The 27315-nt window shown below is 42.1% G+C and overlaps 1 protein-coding gene and 1 long non-coding RNA gene across 2 annotated transcripts; both read right to left on the bottom strand.

Annotated features, from left to right (window-relative positions):
* Nucleotides 1-15495: 15495 nt before the first annotated feature.
* On the bottom strand, nucleotides 15496-19676 carry LOC132087728 (uncharacterized). The gene is made up of 3 exons (XR_009421635.1): nucleotides 19581-19676; nucleotides 19288-19504; nucleotides 15496-15892 (listed from the first exon to the last, which is right to left on the bottom strand). It is a non-coding gene; the product is annotated as an uncharacterized LOC132087728 (long non-coding RNA).
* Nucleotides 19677-19921: 245 nt separating this feature from the next.
* LOC130704108 (synaptogenesis protein syg-2-like) lies at nucleotides 19922-27249 on the bottom strand. Its single transcript, XM_059496559.1, has 6 exons — nucleotides 27102-27249; nucleotides 26400-26454; nucleotides 22925-23078; nucleotides 21238-21382; nucleotides 20295-20425; nucleotides 19922-20039 (listed from the first exon to the last, which is right to left on the bottom strand). Exons 1-6 carry the CDS (start codon nucleotides 27247-27249, stop codon nucleotides 20016-20018), a joined length of 657 nt encoding a protein of 218 aa, XP_059352542.1. The 3' UTR covers nucleotides 19922-20015.
* Nucleotides 27250-27315: the final 66 nt, after the last annotated feature.

Consider the following 27315-nt stretch of genomic DNA (forward strand, 5'->3'; position numbering starts at 1 on the left):
GATGATATTTCGACAACAGATTCAGAAAGGAATAAAAGAAGTCTTGCCAGGAAAGGGAAACCAACATTCGACAACAGGATGAGTCCCCACCACCTCATCTACCTTCTTTGCCTCTTCCTTCTCGTATAGGTTATTACTAAGTTTCATTCACAAAATATACAAAACAAAACAATCCTTTCTATCAGTTTTCCCAGTTCCGCTTAGAGTTTTAGACTTCATCTTATTTATGGAAACGGGGTAATATGGTATATATAGAAACAGAAAAATCCGGTCATTAATATTTAATGTTTCGTAGCCATTAATTGCAGTTTGGAGACGGTGGACAGGTTGGAAACTAGGCAGGGAAAATCTTCATTGAATATATTGTAATCTACTTCATAGTATTATAAAAATATTTAAGCTGATCAAATAATGAAAACAATAGGGTAAGCGGAATTATCTTGTTTTCTCATCTTATCTTCCGAGCAAAAATATGATTAAAAATGAATGCTGCTTATCAGAGGTAGACTGAATCCAGTCTAAATACATTTTTAAAAAGTCCTGTAACAAAGGGGTAGATGCGTCGGGATTGTAAAGAAGCCGAATACATTACTTTAACTTTTTCTCGCTTTTGCTTCAGTAGTGAACACAATTCTGGACATGTCAATTGCAACATCATATACGCAGTGCAGCTGACCCAAATGAACACCTGCAGCTGACTCACGCAGACGATACGACCTCAACATCACGCCACGTCGAACGGCATCTTTTAATGGGCTGCCGCGTGAACGCACAAGCTCCGCCTACTCACGCCACTTTTGCAACATGCAAAGTTTCGTGATGAACCCAGCAGTTGACGGAAATCAGACAAGTAGTTGCAGCCGTGCCAAGTAGTTGCCTTAAGCCTATCTTCCTTGCCTTAGTGAGTAGTATTGTGCCTTAGTTAATTAAGTTTCCATACTTAACCCTTTGAGTAAAATCTCGTTCTCGTCCCAAGCGCCTGAACTCTTGTCGTATACCGCTTGTGTGGAAGCTGAATTCCAGGTTCGCCTTGTGTCGTTTCTCTTTCATTCTTTCACTCGTGAATTCACGGTAAGACTCAGTTTAGTTGTTCCCTCTTCTAACTAGTTTTCCCAAATGTTCTTTCTCATCTTTTGCTCTCTTGTGTTTTTGATTCTTGTGTCTTAGCTATAATAAACACAAACGTCATTGTGGGTAAAAACGCCTCTGAGTTCAATATCTTTTTATTTGTCTTAATTCCTAAAGTCAGTCTTCCCACACGGGAAGATGCTTTACAGGATCTATTAAACGAAGGGGTAGGTAAGTCGGATATTTCAAAGGAAGGGGTAGGAGTGTCGGACTGTTTTTAAAGAAGGAGTAGGTGTGTCGGAGTGTATTAACCGCAGGGGTAGGTGTGTCGATCAACTTCCAGTGAAGGAGTACGAATGTCGGACTGTATTAATCGAAAGGGTGGGTATGCCGGACTGTATTAATCAAAGGGGTAGGTGTGTCGGACTGTATTATTCGAAAGGGTAGGTATGTCGGGCTGTATTAATCAAAGGGGTAGGTATGTCGGACGGTATGAATCAAAGGGGTAGGTGTGTCGGACTGTAGTAATCGAAAGGGTACGTATGTCGGACTGTATGAATCAAAGGGGTAGGTGTGTCGGACTGTATTAATCGAAAGGGTAGGTATGTTGATCAGTGTTCAGGAAGGGGTAGTTTTTTCGGCCTCAGTTAAACAAATGGGTAGATAAGACGGTTTTTTAAAAATAAATTTTTAAAAGGGTAGCTGTGACGGGAGCGTTTTTAAATTTTTTATTGGGTACATATGTCGGGGTAGCTTTGTCGGGAGATGTTTTTCCATTTTCTGTAAGGGTAGGTCTGTCGGGGTAGGTTTGTCGTTTTGGGGGGTACGTCTGTCGAAACCGCTGGGTACTTATGACGGGGGGTAGCACTGTCTCTATCCCCCCGTGCTCCACGGCTCGCTCTCTTCGGCCGGATTGGCGGCTGACACGGGGTGGAGTAGTATCTTCTTCCTGCTCCATCTCCGGCGCGGGTAGTACTTCCACGTCGTCGGGCTGGTCCTCACGTAATTCCAAGGGGTGTAGGGATTAAATCGCTCGGTTAATCAAGTTCCCGTTAGGGGTCTTGACCGTTACCGATCGAATCAACCCGTCTCTGCTGGAAATAAGTTCTTTCACTACACCGACTGTCCACATAAGCTGTTTTGTGTTGTCATCGTGTATGATGACAACTTCGCCTACTCGGATCTTGCGTCCAGGCCCTCCCTTGCAGTGAAAATTGTCTACTCGGAGCAAGTAGTCATTGACAAATCCCTCGCAGGTGTCCTTGACATATTCTCTGCGTAGACGGTCAATTTCGATGAGTCTTGCGTTGGTTGGGTCGGGAGTCAGTAGGTTAATTGCTGGCTCCTGCGGAGTGCAATTAGATTGTCTGTTGTTCAGAAATTGATTTGGAGTGATTGGAAGTGGATCATCGCTCCCCTCTGCCACATAAATGAGTGGCCTTGCGTTCACAACGCTTTCTGTCTCAATCAGACTAGCTTCCAACTCGTCGTATTCCAGACACGCACTGCCATTGAAACGCCGTAGTAGGTCTTTCATTGTCCTAACCATGCGTTCCCAAAAGCCTCCCCACCATTGGGCTAGGCTGGCGGAGAAGATCCACTCTGTTTTACGCTTGGCTAAGAGGTCAATTTGGATGTTTGTAGTACAAAGGCCCTGCGAAATCCACACCCGTGATTTGGAAGGCTTTCGCTTGTTTCAAGCGATTCAGTGGTAGAGGTGCAGCCACCTCTGTAAATGGCGATGAAGTTAGCCGTTGGCACTTGACGCAGGCATGCCAAACTGACTTAGCCTGTTGACGTCCTTTATTGATCCAAAATCTTTCCCTGAAATCGGAGAGGGTAGTTTTCACTCCGGCGTGTTTAAGTGAGACGTGCCTGTCCGCGATGAGCAATTTAACGACTGGATGATGAGAGGGCAGCAGTATGGCAGGTTCAATGTCCCTGTCTCTTAGTGCCAACTCGACCCTTTCGGTTACTCTGATCACCTTGTCTCTAACATTTCACACGGATCGGAGTTTGGCAATTTTCTCCTTGTGGTGTGGTTGCCTTCCCTCTTGTAGGTTTTGGAACGTGTTTGGAAATGCTTCTTTTTGGAGCTGCCTGTAGATAAGTAGCTCCGCCTTCGTCAGTTCCTCTACTGTTAGATGGCCTACCAGTATTTCCTTTTCGTCTCCTATCTTGATTGGAGTTTTTATTTGCGTTCTTGCTGGGGCGATTCTTAGACATGAACCTAAGCATCCAGGCGGTTCGTCGAAGTAGGCGATTCCATGATGGAATTCGTTCCAGCTGCCATTCCATTGAGGTAGCTGTTTCCACGGTGGCCATCGACATGATGACGGTTTTTGCTTTGGCTTCCGCTTCGATCTTTTCGTAGATGCTCGTCTCTCCTGCATCGGGTGTTGCATCCGGCCATTCTGTTTCTTTGTATAGCCATGGTGGACCATTCCACCATAGCTCGGAGTGTACCAGCGTTGCCGCTGACGCTCCCCGCGAGGCAAGATCCGCAGGATTGTGTATGCCCGAGCAGTGCCGCCACCAACTTACTCCAGACAGCTTTCTGATAGCTTCCACTTGGTTCCTAACAAATGGTTTTCGTCTGTTAGGGTCTCCTCTGATCCACCCAAGTGCTACCAACGAGTCTGTTCAAAGTATGGTTCGCCATGTTGAGTTTAGCCTCCTGGAAGATGGCTTTTGTTTCCTGAATCCTGTTTTTGGCTGTGGGGATGCTGTCGGCGCCACCAAGGTAGTCGTCGACATAAATTTGCTCATTCAGCTGCTTCATTGTAGTGGAGTACAGTGGCTCCATTCCATCCAAATGCTTGTTGAGGGTAACCCTTAGCAAGAATAGGCTGGCACTTAGTCCAAATGGAACTCGTTTCCATTTGTAAGCGACTAAAGGGGAGCCAGGCGTTTCTGGCTCCATTACCCACAGAAATCGTACTGCCTCTGAATCTTTAGCGTGCAGGGCGATATTTAAAAACGCTTTTTCAATATCTATCCATCCATCTATCCAGCTATCCATGCGATTCGATTTAATCGAAATCGTATAAGAACGGCTAGTAGATCTGGATTCAGGTTCGGGCCGGTTTCTAGGACGTCGTTGAGGCTTGGTCCAAATTTGGACTTAGCCGCTCCGTCAAAGATCAATCGAATTTTTGTTGTAGTTTTCTCCTGTCGGATGACAGGATGATGTGGCAGTTAAGTGTGGAGTCCGTCGTAGTTTAGGTCTGCCTTTTCTACGAAATTCTGGACTCTTAGTTCCTCGATCTCCTGATGGGAAGCAGATAGAAGCCCTGGCGTTCTTTTGAGTCTGTTTAAAAGACTCTCCAGTCTTCCTTTTGCCATCAGGAAATTTTTCCCCAACCACCACGTATCCGTTTTCCAGGGGATTGGGGTGCAGCATCACCCATCCTTTTTACGGGTAATTTGTCTCCAAAGGAGCCTAGAGGATCGTCTGGCTCCACTGCATCGCAATGTGTTCCAGTTTCCAAAACAAGGATAGGCCAAAGTCCGTCTGCCGTTTTCATTCTTCTTTTACAATCTTCTTTTTTTCTTTTTTGATTGTGCAGTTAACTATGGAAATTTCTTCTATAGACGTCGAGTTGGGAGATGAAGCTTCCCTTGTCTCCTGTCCATCCGACATTTTCTCCTTTTCTTCGGGGGGGGGGGGGGGGGGGGGGGGGGGGGGTGTAAAAGTGTTGTTTGAATTAAGGCAGGCGGCTGCATATGAAGCTACTGTTTGGGCTGAGAAGCTGCTGCATTGCAGCATTTGCTGGATTAGTGCTTTGCTTTTTTTTCGAATTTTTTTCCTTAGAAGGGCCAGCTATCATCCGTCCAAGCTTTGTGTTGTAGGCCCTTAATCCGCACGGGCTTTGGATAGCTGCTTCGTTGGGGATGATTTCAAACATCTGGTCGACTCCTATCAAAATCCCGACATCCTTTTCTTGGCTGTTTGTCTCAATCCTGTCGTCAGCCATCTTTTCATTGTCCAGTCACAGTCTTCATGCGAATTTTGTGTGGGCATATGGACCAGTGTCTCCAATGTAGTCCGTCTCCAGTGCTGTAATTTTGACGAGTGGGGCACCGTGCCAAGTTCTCCTAAATGTCAGCTCGACTGAATTGGTCTTCTCCACTGGATTGGGTTTTCGTTGTTTGAAAAGTCTGGTACCGATGTTCTCCACTGCTACCACTTTAAGGTCCAACAATTTTGAGATAGATCTTGTGACCCAAGATCTATGGCTGCCGTCGTCGATAAATAAAAATGGCTCTTGTTTGTTTGCCATTTGGGCCTACTACATTTACTGTAGCTGTCTTCCCCACGCGATCACCGGGGGCGGTTGCGCTTGCAGCAGACGCGTAACATTTGTGATTATATTATTAATTAATTAACATTAACAGTTTGGTGCGCGAAGCGTGTCTGCTTTTTGTCGCAGAGAGCTGTGTGGTGGATAGCTTGACAATTCTTGCAAGTGTAGTTTGTGGTGCAGTTCAGAGTTTCGTGATTTGCACTGCACACTGATTGCTTAGCAATGATGGCCTTTTTTTCTTTTAGGTTCATTGGACAAACTGTGGGATAGTGAACTTCCCCGCAAAAAATGCATGGTCTTGTGCATTCTCGCATGATAAAGTTGTCCTGTCTCCTAACAGGTGTATTTGACGGTGGCACAAATTGTCTGGAATTCTTGCTTGTGTGTGGAGCTGGTTGTGACCTGGCTTCAATCGCCAGCTGTGATGCTGTGGCAGCATGTAGTTGTTTTGCTGGACTTGGCGGTGTTGACTGCTGTGGCGTTTTTGTGGTTTCCGATTTCCATCGGCTGTACCTTTCCGCTGCGTCAATTTGATCCCTGATGAAATCCAATAGGGATGTGATGTCCGTGATGTCGTTCACTTCGGAGCTCGACCATTCTTTCTGCAATTCTGCAGGAAGCAATTTCATTAATTTTGTGCCGAGGAGTCCTCCAAATGTTTATTTTCGAACCCCGAGGGTTTCCAAGGCATTAATATGAGACTGGACTGTGAGTTGGAGTTTTCTCAGCGCCGATACATCTGCCATTGTTTTACCAGGAGCGAGGTTGTCAAACTTGCATAAATGAGTTTGAATTAAAGCCTTTGGCTTAGCGTAGACTCTTTTTAGCTCTGCAATGGCAATTTTGTAGTTTGCAGCAGTATGTTCGAGATTTTCCACGCACAAGTACGCTTCCCCCTTCAAGTATTCTTTTAAGTAATCGAATTTTTGAACATCCGACATTGTGGACGAGTGAATGGAGGCATTGAAGCTCTCCCAAAATGATGTCCACTCAAGAATATCTCCTTTAAAGTGTTTGATTTGTCTGTGGGGAAGACGTGTCGCTTGTTGAACTGAAGCTGCTGCTGCTGCTACTTGAACTGGTGCCTGGTTTTCGCCATAATTTGTTGTATTTGTAAGGCGTAGGCTTGCTGCTGTTGGTGGATCTGATTTGCGAAGAGTTGCTGCTGTTGAGTGAGCCGGTCTTGAAGCAATCTGCTTCTGTCCTCTTCTATCTGGCGTTGTTCCTTTCTCTGCAGCTCTTGAAATTCCAAGTCTTGTTGTCTTTTATACTCGTCTTGTTTGTTTTTAACGAAGGCGAGTATAATGCTCATTTCTTCTTCTACTTCGGCTACCGTGGAGTAATCTTGTTCAATTTGCTACTCGGTAGCGTTTGTAGTTTGCAAGGCCCAACGTACTTGGTCCCTTGCTTTAATAAATTTCTGGTAACGTTGCTGAGGAGTTCTGTGTCCGTGACAATGTCGTTATCCAGTTCCGTGGTCATCTTAAGATCCTTGTATCCCTTAATCTTCTACATTGTCCTAGTAAGGTGGCCTTTCATGCCCACTCGTGTTGCTGCAACTGATCGTGACATTTTTTTTTGTTGCTGGAATTGGAAAGTTGATTCTTCTTTACAATCCTCAGCGGGGTTCACTCCTGGATTTCCCTTGAAGAAGTGAAGAAAAAGAAAAAGAATAACTTGGAAAGTTTTGCTTTTGGTGCTTCCACTAAATAGTGAGTGAATGGAAAGGGAGCAGCGCTGACGCCGTGCTCCAATCAGTGCGCGTATTTTTTGAACTCCACTGGTTGAGGTTTCTCCTCCTTGCTACGTCATAAAATTTTTTGAAAAGTGGAAGCTTAAATTTTTTGCATTTAGTTAGCTTTCGGTAACTTTCAAGCGAATAAACCGACCTTGTTGTCAGTAAAAATAAGAAAAATGTCAAGATTTTGGTTAGTTGCTAGCGCGATGCTCAATACGAAAGCATAGGAAAGGTCCATTTCAGATGATTTGAAAAATAAGGTTGCTTATTTGGCCGTCAGGCTGCATAAGGTTTTAGTTTTATGAAGAAAATGAGCAAAAAAAGGAAAAAAAATTACCATCCTTTGGTTTTTGACCGCTAGATGGTGTTTGTGTTCAGTTTCTGAACAAAAATCAAAAAAAATGAAAATAATAGAGAAGTTTCTTTTTTATTACCGCTAGATGGGGCGCACCTCTAGTTTTTGGAAAAAAGAAAAGAAATTTTGAAAAAAGTACATAAATCTCTTTTCGACCGCTAGAGGGAGCGGGCTTCCAGTTTTTGGAAAAAATAAAAGAAATTTTGAATTTTTTGAATTTTTTGGATTCTTATTTTGCTTACGACCGCTAGATGGCGTAAGCTTGCAGTTCTGAAAGGAAACTAAGTTTTTTGGAAAAAGGAAAATTAGAGTTTGTAATTTTGAGCGCTAGATGGCGCTAGTTTTCTAATGGAAAGAAAAGAAAGTAATTAGTGGGAGTTTAGGTCTAGAGCCCAACTCCAAAAAAAAAGATGTGAGAAAGTTTATTCTTTTGGTGGAGTACGCTTAAGCCGTTTCTCCTGCTTAAAGAAGTGAAAAGGTTAGTGATCAAATATATTATTGTAACATAGGAAATATTACAACTTGTTATAAAGATCAATAAGATCCCTTTGATCGGCATCAATCTGCAGGATGTCTTTGCCTTCTTCTTCCTCTTCTTCAGCTGCGCGCTCCACTACTCTGGATGGTGCCAGCACCGGGGTAGAATCTTCAATTGGAGCGTCCAATGGATTTTCGTTGGGGGAGAATATTGCTATCCTCCAAAAAGGGAGGATGGGTAAGTGAAAATGAAAAGGAACGAACAGCAACAAGATGGCCGATACACGCGGCGAGGTGAAGCAGTGTATTTGAAAGTTTGAGAGAAAAAAAAAGAAGAAAAAGGCAAAAATTGGAGGTGGAGTTATCAATGGCCGCCGACCACGCAACCGAAATTGCAAAAGGGAAAAAAAAAATTTCCCCCCTACTCAACCGTAACCTTACTTGAAGTAAATGGAAGGGGAGATGAAAAAAGAAAAAACGCGTTTCTCAAAGGGAGAAAGTAAAAAAAAAAATTACCAAAAAATTCAAAATTTGAAAAAGGGACGACCAAATTAATGGCCACCGACCACGTGTTTGCCCTAACAGTTAAAAGACAAAAGGGAAAAAAAGGTTTCTTAGGTGCCTACACACTCCACACGTGGTGAAAGAAAAAAAATTTCACATGGTAGCTCAATGAGTGGTGAAAGGCGAAACAGAAAAAAATTCACAAGCCTAACTAAACACGTGGTGAAGCAGCAAAAAAAGTTTCACACGCTTAAGCTAACACGTGTTCAAAAAAGGGAGAATTCCCACGCGGTATCTAGAGACTAAAAGGGGTGAGCCCAGAAAAACTTCCGCACAGTACACAACAAGTAAATACTTAAAGTAAGAAAGTTTAACTTAAATTCAGAATACTTAAACGGTTTCGAAGGACCATGAAGGGAAATAGTCAGCCCGTGTTCTGACTTTTACCGTTAACAAGTTGAAGTTGAAGAATTGAAGACACGGGAGGCACTGGTGATACTTGTTGTTCACTGTAGGAGATATATTTTGCGACTGAATGCCCCTTGCCCTCTCTTGCTAGACGGCCAATAGGCCTAGGGCGGGGCCTACATACAAGGAAAATGTACAACGGTGGCCCTCTATCGAGGTCCAAACAATTCAAAAGCATGAAAACGGCTGGGCAGCCTTGTGCGGCGTCCAGACCGCGTCGTCGGCTGTTGGGAACTCAATATATTCCCAACAAAGGCTAACAACGTGCCATAGCTGATGATGTATTGCTGTGACGAAACGAGGAATTCGGTTGCCTGGCAACGCGTGATAGAAAACTGGCTTGTTCAAACCGCATCATCACGAGATTCACGCTCGTCACATGCACGTTGATTAATGCTGGGCTCATATGACAAACGATGCCTCACTGTATTTCCTTAGCTGAGCGGGGAAATCAATCGGTTTTCGTTTGTTTTTGCCAGTATATAATAAACGTTGATGTTACACAACGCGTAATAGTTTGGCACTGAACACACTGAGAATCCAGTTATTCCTGCGCATTCCTTCGTCTCAGTTATCCGCCAGTTAAATTCGTGGAAAAAGAAACAATGACGGGGGGATAAAGGAAAAGGAGGAGCGTGGAAGGTATTCAGTGCTTCTGTCAACGATAGCAGCTGACGAGTTTCTTCGTGAGGTTTTAATAACATTATGCGAAGAATATTATGCCAGCATCCTGTCTGATCCTGGCATTGGAATCAATTGCCATTCGCTACAACCGGTAGCTACTATAAGAATATTTTTTTTTATAATTAAGTGTGCGCCAAAAATCGTTTTAGTTTTGTTGGTATGATTGATTATCAGTTTAGCACAAAGTCAACACAGTCACACACACATATACACAGAAAAACGTCTAAGAGAAGGTGCGTAGGTTTTAAATTGAGAAGAAGGTGAGACGGTGGTTATGGAATTTGACGTTGGAACGTCGAATTTGCCCACAAAACCAACACCAGTTCGAAGAAGATGTCCATCAAGATTGTGGGTGGGTGGAAAGCATTTACCTGCGCTAGCTGGAGCGTAAAAAGATTAGCCGTCAAGCTATAAAGGGTTTGATATTGACGCCCACACGTTTGCCTGGTAAAAAAACGCCAACTTCCAACGCCAATTTGGCGTTGGAAGTTTTCGAGTCTTAAGACTGAAAGGTTTGGCATACGATTTGCAACATGGGAAAGTCAATCAACAAATTAGGTCTACTTAGACTTCATGATCAAGGAATATCGTGCTGGTGAGCTATCAAATTCCAAGTGTAATGGCAGGCGCGTTGCATCGTGACATGACACGGACGATAAATGACGTCAAGTGAATTGACTTGATACGTCTAATTTATTAAGACTATTACTCGGGGATCCAGATACTATCATAATGCATGTGTCATTATCAGAGTCGCAATATCCTGTTCGTGTCATCTTTGTAGTCGCCGTTGTTATGATGCATGAATACCGGCCCATTAGTCACCGGCACGTATCCACAGGCCAAGTCAGCCGGCAGTTGTTTTTCGTACCGAACGTAGTCGTCATTTCGCAGACAACTCTTCGCTTTAATATTCAAGGAAAACTTATCCATCCACTCATTCACCTGTGCATCGTCAGCCAGCCGGTGGGACGAGGCGAGCCAACTCAGAATGGTTAAAGAAAATGAAACAAGTTTTTCAACAGAAGTCGGTCTCATGTCCCATCCAACAGGGATTTGTCCCGTTCTAGAGACACATGCGATGAAAGTGGCCCGAATATTTCGATGTGTCCAACGTTTACATGTTGTCTGCAACGTAGGGCTTCCGACGAAATGGCACATTTGAGAAATGCATTTAAAGTAAAATAGAGTTTTGAAAAACTAAAATTCAAGGAAGATGATGACGAGATGATCAGAAAAAAAAGAAACGGCGAGAATGAAAAAAATTCAGTCGTTGAGATACGCCTTTGCGTCTCCATATAAGGTAAAATGAGCGAATTGGGACACAGGCCCGGCTCCTGCTAATTTGGGACAACATATGCACATATCTTCGCTTCGCGAATCGCATACCAATAATGGTTCTATTGGGACATCTTATAGGGGAATTATAAACTAAAAGGGGGGTTATGCAATTTGTCCAAAGGGCAAATTATAAAACGTAACAATACCCGAGAAAACGATAATTGAAATCTGTGCGTATTGCTTGCGGGCGAATAACGTATACAGTGCACTACTTATAAGTTGACACCTAGACGACACAGGAAATATATAAGGTAAAATTGAAGAAACCCATTAACTAATTATATCAAACCGTAGAGAAAGTTAAGGACTACAAATTAAGTACAAGTCTGTCCCATTAAATACTAATTTTATGCCAATGTCAACAATAAGAAAAAAAAACCATTCTTGCTAATTTGGGACAGCCGACGCTAATTTGGGACACAGATATTTTCGAAAAAAACAAAACACATTTTTTTTCAAGAGTTTTACATCAATCGATGCAGAATTCAAAAATAAATCGATTGATGTGGGATATTTATACGTTTTTTGTATCCTTTTGGTAGAAATTGCAAAAAAATACTTTGAGGACTTAGATTCTAGTCTGGCCTCATCCACGCAGCTTTTTTTTTTATTAACTTACATCCCTTCACATTTTTTTTCGTAACTTCAGAGCTAACATACTCTTTGTAATTTTAAAGGTAATTTGGTATTTTTTGTCTCATCTTATGAGATAGTAAACAAGAATTTTTTAGGAAACTGTTGTCCCTTATTCGGACACTAGCTTTTTTCCAAATGTTTCTGGAATTCCAGTAGTTTTCCACGCTTTTCATGGTCTTTTTACTTTTCCTAATAGAAATTTACAAATAGGTTATTATGTTTAAGTAAAAATATTTTTTAAAAATGTTTTCCCCTTCCGGTCATAGTCCCATTTGTTTATGCTTTACGTAAAAGCACTAATTTGGGACATTGTTTGCGAAGAAAATGGGATGGCGGGATTTTTTTCCCGAAAACTCCCGAGGTAGCCCAGCGGATGAATGCTTGGCTAGGGAGACGAAGGTCTGAGGTTCAATCCTCACCATCGATGATAAATTGCTTGTTTATTAATTCGTCCAATGAATTTATGTGGCGTGAAAGATGTGCGTCTACCACGTCAAATAAAACTCTAAAAAAAGTAACATTTCCGCTTGCATTTTGGGTTTTGTTTCGAATATTGTTTATAAATAAAACTCATCAACAACAGTTAGATGGCTCAGTGGTAAAGCGCTGGCCTTATAATCGTAAGGTCTGAAGTTCAATCCCAGACAGTGGATAAATGTTAATACTTGTTTGATAAAAGGATAGGAAGCTGCATTACCAGTAAACATATGCTGACTAGTAAAAATAAATTTTAATGAGTTTTTCATTTTTCTGTTTCAAAGATGGCTTACACTACAGAGGATCTAGAGAATGTGGTCGCAACCTACATCCGTACATTATAACATGATTTTCACAAAATATTCAACAGCCATGTAGAGAAAACTTAAACAAATCTATTGGCACCAATATTGTTGATATATCTTTAGTTTAAGGTGTTCTTAGTAATTTCAAAAATATCTCACAAAACAGAAAAATTTCAAAAATGAAGATAACAAAAATTAAACGTGGTGCCAATATGGTATATATCTATCACCCTTTATGTCAGCGACCCACCGTCTTACAGCTAAGCCATTTTTAACAAAAGATGACAGAAAAGCCTAGCACGTCATTTAGTACGTAGTCTGCTGTCCCAAATTAGCGTCATGGGGCCTTATGTGAAAAACATAAAAATTGCAATTACCGATTAGGTGCATATTTTCACATGATTTGCATAAAATATTCCACAGCCATGTAGAGAAAACTTAAACAAATCTATTGATCCTAATATTATTGATATTAAAGTAGTGTGAGGTATCTTTAGTTATTTCAAAATATCTCACAAAAAAGGAAAAATAAGGAAATGAGGAAGACGAAATTTTAAAATAGTGTGTTGACAGTATAGAACCACTGTCCTTCAGGGTGACAATCGAACGTCTTACGACTATGCCATGATTAACAAGATGTAGTTAAAAAGCATAACATGTCTTCTTGTATGTAGTCTGCTGTCCCAAATTAGCGTCACGGGGGCTTATGTAAAAATAAAAGAATTTAAATCATTGGTTAGATGAATATTGTCATATGATTTTCATAAAATATTTAACAGCCCTGTGGAGAACATTTAAACGAATCTATTAATACCAAGATTTGTTGATATTGCGTTTGTTTAAAGTGTCTTTGGCGATTGTATAAAATCTCACAAAATAAGATTAAAAATTACAAGTGTTAAATAAATATTTGCACAAGAGCCCCACCTGGTATTGAACCACCAACCTTCGAGTTGGTGTTCCAACACCGTACAACTATGCCACTGTTGATTGATAATAGAAACACAACCTACCAACGTTATTTAGTTTATAGTCTGATGTCCCAAATTAGTGCCATGGGAGCTTATGTAAAAAATATGAAAATTGTCATCACAGGTTAGATGAATATTGTAAGCTGGCTAAGGTGATGAAGTTTCTGATTTATAACTGGAATTTAGGCAAACCCAGGGAAGTAATAGTAATTGGAAAAATGCTAGCTTTGGATGATTAAAATGAATTAACAATCTCTCTTGAAAAAAAAATTCGTATGGTTAAAAAAAGTGAGCTGAAATGTATAAACAATGAAATACAATCAGTCACTATGTGGGGTTGAACCACCGACTTCCAAACTTGCACGCCAAAGCCTTATGACTGTGCTATGAACGTTTTGTAATTTTTGGTATACAACTGATACAAATTAATATAGTCTGCTGTCCAGATTTAGCGTCATGGGAGCTTATGGGAAAATAGACTAAAATCAGTCAGCCATTAAATGAATAGTATATGTCTACGTTAGTAAAAAATTTTAACGCATTGTTACGAAACAGTCGACGAACATTCTTACGGCGATATTTGGTAGGATAGGGCAAGTTAAAAACAATTTTTTGGGGTTTAAAATTTCGGACATTACGGCGTATTTACGGGAAGTGCTTATGCTTTATTCTCGAAAATTTCAATCACATTTATTTTTTCGTTTTTACCGTGGAACCTATAACCTGTTGGCTACTTAAAGAGCGAAGTGTTTAATACAATTTTAAAAATCTATATTTTATGTTTTTGGGGTGAATTTCAATCGCAAGTTACCAGGCCTGAAAAATGAAGTCTCGTTTTGACAGCTCTTGTTTTGGTTGTTGAAAACATAAATTTCGCAATATTTTTCTATTGCACCCCCTTCGGTGTCTTAAGCTATTCGATTCAGAATTAAAAACTCAATCGAATGAATAAATTAGTTTTTAAAAATAAGACTGTCCAGAATTAGTAGAAATGTCCAATGAATTAGGGTTTTTGTCCGAAATTAGCAGATCGGCTTTACACGCATTCCCCATAAGAAAGGCTGTTAGCCCAAACGCTGTCCCAATTCGCTCTTTTACCCTACTTAAAGGCGGGCGTTCATTGTTGGTGAAGTAAAAATGATTTATAAACAAATTTTTTTTTTTTTTTAAAAAAAGGTCGCATTGTTGTTGATCGCAATGCGGATGGTAGAGTCAGTACCAAAACCAAGAATCGAAAACAGAGAAATTTAAATTGAGAAATAAAAAAATATTAAACCTGAGAGATATACGAAAAAAAAATGTTTCTCTGATGACACATCTACAGTTCTATTTCGAGGGCTTCTCTATAAAAGAAAAAGGGGAGCCTTTATAATAGTGTAAAGGGAGCTATAACTGCTAAGGGACACTGCACCAATCGATCTTCTCCATATAAAAAATACGATCATAGGAATAAGATCAGGTCGACTGTTCAAGAACATAATACGCTATGTCTAGTAGCCCCGTGTAATTTTACATTTTTCACAGCACTGTGGTAAACTAAACTAAAAACCTGTTCTTGTTTCTTTTTCCTCCTCGTCTGCGGGTCCTGTCATCCACTAGGGGATTCTTTAAAAAAAAAAAATAAATAAAAATGTGTGTGGTCACCTATTCATGGGCGAAGTGTACACTCATATAATATTCTACGTATCGAAAATGCAACGTAAATATTGGCCGTTTGCGTCTTTTTTTTTTGCCGTGGCGCTTGTGCCCTACTTTAAAAACACCCAGTTGGTCGCTCTTTATTTCTTTTCCACGAAAAAAAAAAAAGAGGAACTGGGTGTATGGTAACTTGCGTAGGGATCAGGGTTTTGGCGAAGCGATCGATAACAAGAGACGGAAAACAGCGAAGACGGATGATGACGTCGTCAGGACCGGTCATGCACTTGGCCTCGCCAGCCCTTCAACCTTTACTACTGTACCATTCTAGAATGGAAATCAAATTTTAAAAAAATCAAATGAAAAGAAATAAATAATAGCAAGGTATAGCCTTCCTAGGGATGCCTATTCAAATGACGTCATTCTTTTTCAACTGGCTGATCACGAACTTATTTCTTCTCATCTTGTGGGCGTAACTCTTTCTTATTTCAAAAAAAAAGAAAAGAAAATGTTTTGAACTAACCTGCGCGGGATCCGACTGCCCGTTCAACAGCTCCTTCCAATGTAACGGCTGCGCTTCGACCTTGTTTATTAATTGTCATAACAATGGCGGTGACGCGCGTGCTAGGGTCGATGCCCGGCAGGCTGAAATGCGATGCGATTTTGTTGCTCATGTTACGCAGCAAAATGCCAGTGTCGACGTTGTACAGCTGCAACCCATAGACGTTGGAGGAGCCGCTGACCAGCACGTCTTCGTCCTCGTCGTCGCCGACTTCATCTTTGCTGTCGCTATCGCCACTGCCACTCTCACTGCTGTCCTCCGTCTCTTTTTCGGCATTGCCTTTGGAACTGTTTTCGACATTTCACTTCCAGGACGCCCTTCGACAAACTCTGCAGCACGCACTGGGTCGGCGTCGGCGGCAGCCCTTCAGTTCAAAAGATATTGAACAAATAAATGAAGGCGTTTCTTTGATGGATAGCGAAATATTCAAATGAAATATTTGACAAGTGTCGCATTTTCCTGCATTATTATTTATTTGTTTATTTCTTATTTTTATTCCGTAACATTGGCATTGTATTTTATGTGTAAAAAATCAAATCAAAACAAAACGGATTGAAAGAAGGATCAAAGTTCACTGAAAAAGTGTTTCAGTTTGCAATGCTAGCAATAACAATAAGCTCTGCCAACTGGGCTTTGCTTCTCTTCTTTTTCATCTTTGTGAATTCAAGAAAAAAAACCAGCGAAATCAACAAACACGTAGGGGAGACTGGGGTGATTTGGGACACCTTTTGTTTTTGTTCCATAACTCCTTCACAAATTGCTTGATTTTATTTTTGACTGGATTTATATTTTTGCTGTACCTTTCTTTACCTCCGTGTTTTTTTTCCGAATTTTATAATAAATAATTTACGTTTTACAGATTTTTAAAGTTTTGAAAAATTTGAGGGAGGAGCCTATGGTGTTGGGTGAATTGGGACACCAGGGTGGGTGATGTGGGACACCCTAAGTTTATACTCATAAAATACATTTAAAAAATTGTAATAAATCAGTAGGATACTACTAAATATACTCTTTTTTTTTAAAGAAGTAAGTTAGTTAGAAATGTAACTTTTTTACTAATTAATGCAACGCTGTTTTTGTAGCTCCGCCTTTAACTCCACCCACTACTGTTCAATTTCAGGCACATTTGCTGTCCCAACCAGCCCCAAAAAAAGTCTTTTGGTAAAAATACAATTTCCCCTCAAAATAATGGTCCTAAAATTAAATTTTTTTTTTTTTTGCAAACGATAGAGAAATGAATAGACTACCTGTTTGTATGTATAAAATATTAACTACTTGTAGTATTGTGAAGAATAACACTAAATCGCGGCGAAAAATTTAAGGAAAAAAATACCGTTTTTTAAATTTTCTACATAACTTTTGTATTTTTTCACATATTCGTTTAAAACTTTTACCCTAAATAGGAAACACAAATACTAATAACATATATTTTTTTTTAAATTTTAAATCAATTACTTCTATTTTTCCTCTAGCTGTCCCACTTCACCCACTGTCCCGGCTCACCCCAGTCTCCCCTACCTATTATTTGATCAATCAAGGTGAGTGTTACTTATATGTGTAAAAATTGGAAGACGAATTCGAGCTCGTGTTCGCGCACAGATTAGTATACAGTCAAATACGAATCCATATGGTAAATAGAGGTATGCATAAACTAGTCGCAGCAAGAACAGTGAGATCTTTTTCTGCATTAATATAACAGATGAGAACGTAAAGATGGCCGGGAGGACGGGGGGAACGAACGGGGGAGCTTTCGAGCTTGCGAATAAAAGAGAGGACGTAAGAGAAGACAAACGAAATAAAACAAATGACAGGGGAAAAACAAAAAAATAAGCACGCGATATTGGATGTGGAATAGTCCACTCACTCATTCACAAACTGTTCGATTTCAGGCTCAAAAGCATCATGTAGGGAATTTTCATTGTTTTTCTTTGTTTCTTTTTTTTCATTTAGGACCCCAGGACCCGAGTCACTCGGTACGAAGCAGATTTTTCTACGCCAATTGAAATGTTTATAGAGAAAACGTCATAAATCTTAAATACTGATGGCCGATAGCTCCCCAAAAAAACGCAGCTCTACATCATCAACGGGAAATGGAGAGGTCAAGCTATCAACAGCGTGAACGAGACGCAAACCCGAGTATCACATTCCGTTGCTTTAAGTATCACATAATGGTCTTATGCGAACACACAAGCATCTGATTGTTTGCCTTTGGTCTGTGCCTGGCCTGTGCCTAGCACTCGTCTTCACGATTAATACCAAGTCTTTTGCTATCCCTATCGCCGCTTGTCTTTCCCCTTAAACAACCTGCTGGTATTCCCGTTGCATCCGACCGATCCATAAGCAAGAAACAAAAAACACCGTGTGGCTTACTTTTCGGCCTTTAGCTTTTATTTCCCATCCATAGACGTAGCTTTTGAACCGTAATAACAAAATTTCCAAACCGAATTTCCCATCGAAATGACCGACGTCCGAAAAGGGAAAATCCAAACGAAATCGTAGTTGAGTTAGGCAGTCGTTGTTCATTACAACGAGTGAAAATAACCACACAAATCCGCTCTGTCATCTTTGCTCAGTAAGCTGCTTGCCTTGCAGCTTTCAGCGTGAAACAGATAGAGAGGCAGAGAGAAAAAAAAGGGGGAAAACACGTCAACAGAAGAGCGCAAAAAGTGGTGGCAATTCAACTTGCTAGCCGGTAGTTGGTCGTTCTATTTCTAGGCGACAATACTCTGCCATAGCAAACACGCACACACACACACATTCACACGAAAAGAAGAGAACAAAAGAGTGATTCGGCATATAGCCTAGTACGTGAAAATAGCGACTGGGAATAGCTAGGAAGACAGACGAATGAACGACCGAAGGGAGACATCAGTCGAGACATGAAGGACAAAGAAAAGAAAAGAAACCTGTCCTTCCTGTTTCATCGTTTTTCTTTTTTTTTTTTTTTTTTTGCTAGTCTCCGTCGGTACGTAACAATGGCGTTAGAAATGCCTTGGGAAAGCAACGCATAACTACAAGGATGAAGTTTCTCGTGTTTATTGTACAGGTCGCGCAGGTATAAAACCGAGTTTGTGCATAGTCCCAGAGATGGGGCATAATGGGGGAGTTCGGGACGAACCAGGTCCATAGCCACGAAACATGTGAGGCAATAGGCTAAGAGGAGGACGGAAACAGAAAACTCTGTGGACATTCGAGCGAGCCAAAAGGAAGCTGACACGAAAGCAACGAGAATAGAACAGATCTCGGCTGCATTAGGGATGACGGAAAGAAAAAAAAAAAGTTGTTCCCAAAGAATAGAATCGATAACAAAACAAATTCAAAAAGAGTAGGCTCACTGAGACGGAAGGGCGAGGGGGGGAAGGAAAAGAGGCAAGAGAAGAATACCAGAGGGAAAAAAAAGGCCAAAGAAAGGCTAAGTAAGTAAAATGCCAGGGCTGATTCAGGTTAAACAGACGACGGGGCAACCGTAGTACTAACAGCCCAAGTCAAGCATTGGGTGCGAGGTCGAAAGAAATAGGTGCTGAGAAATTTGACTGGCGATACCACAGTCAGGAAGGAATAGACAAACAAAACGAAACGCAAAGCGCCAGAAATTTGTGATTGAATCAGCGAAAATTAAATAATCAGGATCTCAAATGCATAAAGATGCAAGTTCAAAACAGTAGGGGACAGTAGTATTGGACACCCCCTAGCGACGTGCAGCTGCTATCGGGAATGTACTCAGCACACACACTTAACTGGAATGTATAATATCCGTACCTTCTTTGGCGATTTTGAATCGACACGGCTCTTTCTGTTGGCCAATGTCGTTCAACGCCCAGCACTGAAACTCGCCGAAATCGGCGTCTCGTCGCGGAGTGTACACCAGGATGCTGGTTAATCCGAAATCGGAAGACATTTCTCGGGGCAGCAGCGTTGTCTCACGACCGTTCGACAACGTCCAGGGGAAACTCAGCGTCTCCGGATCAGCTTCTACCTGATATTTTTATTGATTCATTTTATTATTTGATCAATTTCTTAGTAAAACCGCGTATTTCTCTTTTGTCGGGTACCTGGCAACATAATTTGATGGGCTGATCACGCGATACTACCACCGTCAACGGTTTCGAACGCCGACACACCGGCGCATCTGTTGTGTACCGTCAACCCAGGACCCATCCCGCAGAGATGAAATAAATAATCAATGATCAAACAGCTTTACAACTTTAAGTCCTTGAACATTTCACGCTCCTTTTTTTTCTTCTTTCCTTTACAGCTTAAACATTTTTTGTTGCATCCTTGAAATGTTGGAATGCAATATTCAGTAGATAAATATAAAAGAAAGAAAAAAAGATAAAGACTTGCATTTCACGTGGAGATGAAAAGGTGCACTAGCCGATTCGCCCAGCCGGTTTGTCGCGATGCACGTGTAATTACCAGCTGTTTGCCGCTCTATCTGGCGGATAACCAGCGTTTGATTGGCCAAGATTGTCTCGGTTTTCTCGATTTCAACTGTTGCCCAGGAGTTTGCCCTATATCCACAACGATAACGTCGCAAAAAAAAAAAAGAAGAAATAATGCAAGACTAACGATTTATGTTGAACCCATAACATCTCCACAATGTGATATTATATAATTTATACGCGCACATATACACTTTTACTACGGACACACTTGGTGCCGTGGTCCTTTTTAAGCTGCGCGTTATAACGAAATGCAACGAACCAGAAGAATGTGAAAGAACAAAAAAAAAAAAAAAGGGACACACACACACACACACTGCATACATTGTGCATCCAGGTCAAACGTTGAATCGGCGGGTTGCTACGTGTTTGGAATTCGAGAAAGACGTTGCTGCCTTCGTGGATTTCTTCGGCGGTGAATCGCCGGCCGAGAACCAAGTTGGCGATCGGTGGATCTGCATTTTCGCATCCAGCGTGTGTACATAATTAGACGCACATACAACACATATATATATATAGCCACGCGTAATATACGGTTCATGTAATATGTACAATATGTCGGGTCTACATGTTTTTTCTAGACATCAGTTTGACGTCCGCTGGCGTTCACTTCAAATCCTTCGTAATAATAGGCTCAGTGTGGTTCATGCGCATTTCAACTTTCAATGAATAGCGAATCGTCTCAGCCCCTTTGCCCTTCTATATGGCTCGGCCCAGTGCGTCTAATGTGGAACGAAAGACCTGAGTTTGGACCGGGGCAACCCAATTTTGGCAAGACGTGTTTTCACGCACAGCACTGGCGCTTACGTGCAGAGGCCAAGTTTTGGTCGCTGTGAAGCTTCACCTCAACATCGGGACTGTGAGATAGACGGGGGGGAGGGGGGGGGTGTCTATTGTGTTCCATTTCAATGTGCGTACTCGCAGTAGAATGGCGGAGGGAAGAATCAACAAGCACATCTACCAAGCTACTGCCACTATGTATTAACGGTGGCCATTTGTTATAGATTCAACTAAAAAACGAATAGTGTGTCGGTAAGAAGGAAGCAAAAAGAAAAAAGAAAAAAAAACGAGGACTGTCTTTCGCGAACACAGAGAAAGTTGCCCTTCAGGTCGCGGTACGCTAATGAGAACCAGCACTTCATCTTATATTTCGCTGAAATAAAAACGAACGGCGCGTCCCCGCAGCCGAATTGCTCATTCGCATTGTTCGTCTTATTTGCTTGGCGCTAGTTGCCATTTGCAAAACCGACAACTCGTGAGTACTTACAGTAGACTTGCATCCGCCATTCGTCTTCGACGAAACCGCCGGCCAATAGCGGAGTCAGCGCTCGACAGGTCACAATGCGCCCGTCATCCTCGATGGCAGGGATCAGACTCAGCTTGGAAATGGTTCCGTTCACTTCGTCCGACACCTAGGCATTCAGTAGTAAAACGAGCAAATAACGTTATACAAAGGCGAAAATCAAGAGCCCGAAACACATCGACTTCAATATCACAAAGCGCATTTCAATTCCATATCTAATGATGCGGTATACGATCGCCAGATATAGGTGGGAGCTGGAGCATTCAGGGCATTTACGAGTTTTTATCTTAGCCAGCCAAGTGCTTAGCACATTAACAAGAGAAAAAAAAAATAACGCGCAGAGGGAATATGTCTAAGCCGCTCTGTTTCGGGTCTTAACCTCCCTCAGTTGGCATCGATTGTGACGTCCCAATAGAAAACCATTACGATTGCGGACAATGTAAAAATAAAGAAAAAAGAAAACATCATGTGTATTGATGGAAACAGAGTCCAAGCGGAAGCGGGGTAAGGGGGAAATAGGTGGGCGAGTGAGTCGGAATCTGCTTTCAAACGAAACTGATTATCTTTCGGAAGCAACAGTGGAACGGGACAAAACCCCCCCACCGAATTCGCAATCTACGGGAATGCTAGACATCTCCATATCCTTTGCTCTCGTTGCTCCAGCTTTAGATCTGCTTCAAGCCGGAGTGTTTGCTCAGAGTTCGCTGCGTTTCGTTGCATTCGCAATCTTGCACCACATCCGCCCCGCCCGGTACATCGGAGAGATGTCGTCGCTATTTTTAGTTCTACTTTTTGTTGTGTTGTTGTCAGGTTCTGATCTTTGATATCGTCCATCCCTGAAGCGGTGTGTGTGAGCATGCGACACGATCATATTCTCTTTTGTCATTGCCTGCCTCTCTCTCTGTCTTCTCAACTGCTTTTTTTTAATATATGTATATTTATACTTGTATATGCGAAGGGGAATTTTTCGAGCACCCGGACTCCCGTCATCCGGCGTTGACTGAACGAGTGATTTGAAAATGCTGGCCCATCGTAACTCATTCGCGCACTCACTCACACCACTTGGCTGTGACACATTAATTGAAAATTCTTCCGTTAGAACCCCCGTTTTTATTTCTAGGGAAAAAGGAAGAGAGAGAGTGGGAGAGCGGGTGGGGGAGGGGGTTGCGAAAATTTTTTGATCATCTTCTCGAACCCTCCTTCTTTACGGTCTGTTAAATACATAAGGGGCTTGCATAGCGGTATAGGCATTGACGGCGGATGTTATTCTTTCTTGCTTTTTTTTTCTCTTTCTTTCTCGTCCAACAGAACGTGAGAAGTTTGTGAGCCTTTCCTCCCAACGTCATCTCTCCCCCCTCTCGATATGAATGCCTATTTCTCTTGAACGCTCTCTCTCTTCACGACCCACGACTGAAACTTTATGGAGCGTACCAACTACGTCGGTGTTCTTCAACCGTCTTCAACTTGTATTCAGTTTCGTACCAAGCTGAACAGACGTATCCATTGCTCACTGCCTCAAACGTTTCAATTTTTTTTTTATGTGTGCCTTCTCTCTTCTTCTTCCTGGCATGGTTTTGACAGGATGCATATAACAATTTCGCCGTGTTTTAGAAGGGCTATAGAACAAGTGCGTTGATAGAGGAGAACTTACCAAAATTTTGGCGCTCGTCAGCTGGATGTTGTTCATCCACCAGGTAACTACTGGCGGCGGATTGGCGCCTGTCGCTTTGCACGTTGCGTTGCTGAGTTTTGGCCGCTTCCAAGCACAGGTCGGCTGGAATAATTTCCACTTTTTTTCGATTTCACTGATTAAACGAAAAAAAAAATTCAATTAAAAAAGGAAGTTAAAGCAGTCCTAGGAATTTCCTCTTTTGAAGAAAAATAGGAGTGGAAGATGTCGTTACGTAATTTGGCATAAATGCGTCATACATATTTTTGCATGACGACATCGGAGATGAAATCAAGCCCACGTCGAGTAGTTAATGTGAGGGGGAGGGATGTGTGTGTGCTTCGTAGATATTTAAACCTACACTCAGGCTTCTACTAACCAACAGGTTTATACAGATCTAATCGAATTTTCATAGCTTTGCCTGATGGTGATGACAGGCCATTCCACACGAAATAAGAATCTCCTGTGCACTGTATATTTTTCTCCTCCCCCCCGCCTCCCCCGTCCTTTTTTTTTTTGCCTTCTCCTCTTGAGCTCGTCCTCGGCGTTTTCCGTATACAACTTCAAGTTGCCGCCAGTTTCAATTTTAAAAAATGCGAGCGACGGAAAACGGCACGGTTCGAGTAGTATAGCGACTAACGAATAGCCTCTTTTTTTAAAATACGATATGCGAAATAAGGCACAGTTCTCGTTGAAAGGTTAATGACGAGAAAGCGGCACTGTTGAAAAAAAAAAATGACGGACGTTCTCCAGGCTCGCCACTCGTAAGTAAACAGCACGCGACGCTTTCCCTTCTTCTCTTTTTTTTTTGGCTTCTCTTCTTCCATCAAGTTGTCGCAGTCTACGTATCCAAAGCGAAAAAAGAAAATCGTCATGCTATTGCACACTGGCTACATGAGTCTTTGACTACATTCATCCCCCATCGTCCTAATAGATTTCCAAACACAACACATATATATGCATCTATACTTATAAAAATTAGCTGCTATAACGTGTCCAAAAAATGATGACTGCTTGAAGATCAACAATTACATCATCAGACAGATGCCAGGCCAGCGACGGAGGCATGCCAGAATGAACTCCATTGAATCGGAAGACCCAGAGGAAATTGCAAACTTCCCGACAGAGTTTCTTGACACCCTAAAGGTGTCAAGGATACCACCGCACATTTTGGAACTGAAAGTGGGTGCCATCATAATCCTTCTTAAGAAATCGACTCGCGTCAAGGGCTCTGCAATGGAACACGCTTGATCATCAAAACTCTTACGGACAACCTCATTCATGCAACAATAGCAGCAGGGAAAAATAAAGGCCACAATGTCTTCATCCCAAGAATGAATATGTCACCGAGTGACTGTGATCTTCCCTTCAAGCTGATCAGGAACCAATTTCCTGTGCTTTTGGCTTTCGCAATGACCACCAACAAGTCACAAGGACAGACGTTCGATAAGGTTGGTATCCATCTTCCTGAACCAGTCTTTAGCCACGGACAATTATACGTAGCATTTTCCCGCGCTACTTCTCGCCCAGGAGTAAAGGTCCTATGGACGGTAGGACCAAAGCAAGGGAAAATGCTGAAAGACGAAAGAGTTTTTACACAAAACATGGTGTTCAAGGAAGCTCTTTCTTAAAGTTATCATCAGACAACATTTAACGTCCTGATATAAAACGAGGAACTAACTTCCGCCTCGGTCTACGGACTAAAAAGGAGCAACGGGCAGGGCATAGGGGGCAGTTCCCGACGGCGCTCATCCGTGAGAATGTTTTTTTATTATTACAGAAAGCGATGAGAAATATAAATTATTCATTTATAGCATTAGCCCTCGAGCCTTTTCATCCCATTAGACCCAGTTCTGAACCACAATGTATAGGTGCAAAGCTGAATAAAAAATACACATTTCACATATGTCGCGCCAGTACCTTCCGTCTTCTTTACAAGCAACCACAAAAAATGCGCTAGCGCCACCTCTCCCCCGGCCCTGGACGGGCCCAAAGTTACTAGTATATCCATAAGCCATAGATACCCCGGCTCCCGGGAGACGGTTTTCAGAGATTCCAACCAACTGGCAGAGAGCGCATGCAACACTGCAGGCAAAAAAAAAAAAAGAAACGAAATAAAAAGGAAAAGGAAAAGGTCTAAATGGATAGTTTCCCCAAGCGCATCTTCTCAAGATTACTCCTTTTCGACTGTTGGGGTCCAACTTTTTTTTTTTTTGGGGGGGGGGGGAGTTTCCATGATAATGACAAAGTTAGTGGCCGCCATCGCAATGTTATTGAAAGATGAACGCTAGTTCTATTTGATGTGGGCTATCCGTTGCTGATCAAAGAAAGGTCGTTTCCTCTCATTGCAACTGCCAGATTTTTATTTCCCCTCTTTTTTTTTCTTTTTTTTTTTTGTATCAAACTTTGGCTTGGCCAGCGATAGCATACAGAGTGTATTCTTTCATGTTTCTCGTCGTGGAAGTGAAATTCGTCTAACGAAATGGAAGGCGTCAAGTGGCCCCGATGGATTAACGTGGATTTTTTCGGTCTTTTAAAAAGAACGCATAAACGTAGACGCTCATCCTAGCGAATGAAAAGGCGGTTGGCTCATCCAAGTCTCGCAGTAATGACACGACACACCAGTTCCAATGATGCGCTTCAGTTCTCGCAGATACGCGATCGAGAACGGGTGGAACAAAGGCGGGTTTCTGGGTCGAAACAGCGAGAGTAGTATAGCGCCTGCCGTGCTTGGATCTAAAGCTTGGGGGCTGCCTGTGCTTCAGACTTGACGAAGTAAATCATGAATTCTTTTTTTGTTTTTGATGATGATGAAAAATGACTGCTGCCACTACGTGCCACCATGTTAACTGCAATTGTACATAACCCTAGCCGTTTGTGGTTGCAACGGCAGGCGGTGCATTCTCTTATTTAATGGCACGCGCCTCTTATTGGTGTGCGATAGTTGGTATGGCTGACGGCAGGCGACGAAAGAGGCAAGCCGCTATTAGGCGATGTCCTGAAAGCCTAAGAAACGTTTTTCTTTTTTGTTTTTGTTTGTTTTTTTTTGCTTTCTTTTCAAGCTTGTAAAGCAGCCGGTGCTAACGTGACGGGCTAACGTCGTCGTTTGTTGATCTTATGGCGACACCAGCGGCCGAGTGGCCGGATCAGACGATCGTTAACAAACCTCCTACTCGGTTCGGCAATATGTACAACCAACTGGCTAGACGTTTGCTGCTGCCGTCGAATCGATTTTCAAATTTACCGAATTTTTTTGAATTTTGACACTTTTTTTTTGTGGTACCAGCGTCCGGTTACCTGTATCTTGTGCAGGGAATTTCAGCGTCAATTTTTTACAATGTGTGTGTCAGATCGTGTATGACGTGAACGATATAGCGGTCACGTCGGTCCTAAGCAGTTCCCGCATTACAACATTTTTGAAGGAGGGCAAAAGCTGACGCGCTGTATGGGCACTCACCAGGCTATCATCTCTAGGTCTAACGATGTTACGTAATACCTTTGCTCGTAAAAGCCTAATATCAAATTGCGACTCTAAAATTTTAAAAATTTACTCTGACATGAACAAGACATGAACGCACGTGGTCCTCACATGGGAAAGCCATACAGGCATATATGACCTAATTTATATGTAGGCCTGTTCCAGCCAAATCGACAAGGCCGAACTTCATCGTCTGACGTTGTGGTACGGTAACGTGATTCTTGCTTGCCCCACCACTGTTTACTTCGCGTAACTGCAGCTCGAGCAAGCTCGTATGTTTAAAAACATGCGCATTAGATTCTGTAGCTAAATTGTTGCAGCCATAACGGGCAGGAAGATGATTTTGTGAATTCCTATTACCGTCTTTTCAAACAGACATTTCAGACTACGCGTTCGTTCTGAGCAATTTAAGCAATCTTGGACTGCTGGACTCATGCACACAGCGCGAACTATAAAAGTCTGATTGACGAACTCATTACATAATAGCCGTGCGCGAAGGCGCTAACGGGAACTGTTCCCCGTATATAAAGGTACGTTATGCAAGTGGCGTGTCAAATTGGGAGAAATTCATATGCAAAAGTCAGTAATGGACGCTCAGGGAACGCTGAAGTCGACGAAATACAACGAGAAGAACTTTTAACAACAACAAAAAAAAACAGCCAAAGCTTTTAGTTGACTTACTTCGTAGATTAAGTGTGATGTTGCGTAAGACAGGAGGCGCCGGCGGCGTGACGTCGAGTTCCAGTTGGCACATGCACCCGTAGGTAGCATGGTGATCATCTTTCGATAGGCTACGTAACTGCAGGTGATAGAAGTAATCGTGATGCATTCTGTGTTCCACGCGCGACTCGACCAGCTTGCCGTTTCGGTACCAGCCAACCTTAGGGTTCGGCCC

This window comes from Daphnia carinata, chromosome 8 (genome assembly GCF_022539665.2).
Source record: "Daphnia carinata strain CSIRO-1 chromosome 8, CSIRO_AGI_Dcar_HiC_V3, whole genome shotgun sequence".
Lineage (NCBI taxonomy): Eukaryota > Metazoa > Arthropoda > Branchiopoda > Diplostraca > Daphniidae > Daphnia > Daphnia carinata.

Excerpts from the sequence above, each read along its gene's own strand:
- LOC130704108 (XM_059496559.1), bottom strand. The coding sequence starts at position 27,249 with ATGCATCACGATTACTTCTATCACCTGCAGTTACGTAGCCTATCGAAA. Across the intron at positions 26,455-27,101 it reads CATCACACTTAATCTACGAA|GCTTTTACGAGCAAAGGTAT; the intron begins GTAAGTCAACTA and ends ATTTGATATTAG. Across the intron at positions 20,426-21,237 it reads ATGGCGGATGCAAGTCTACT|ATCCACCGATCGCCAACTTG; the intron begins GTAAGTACTCAC and ends GCGAAAATGCAG.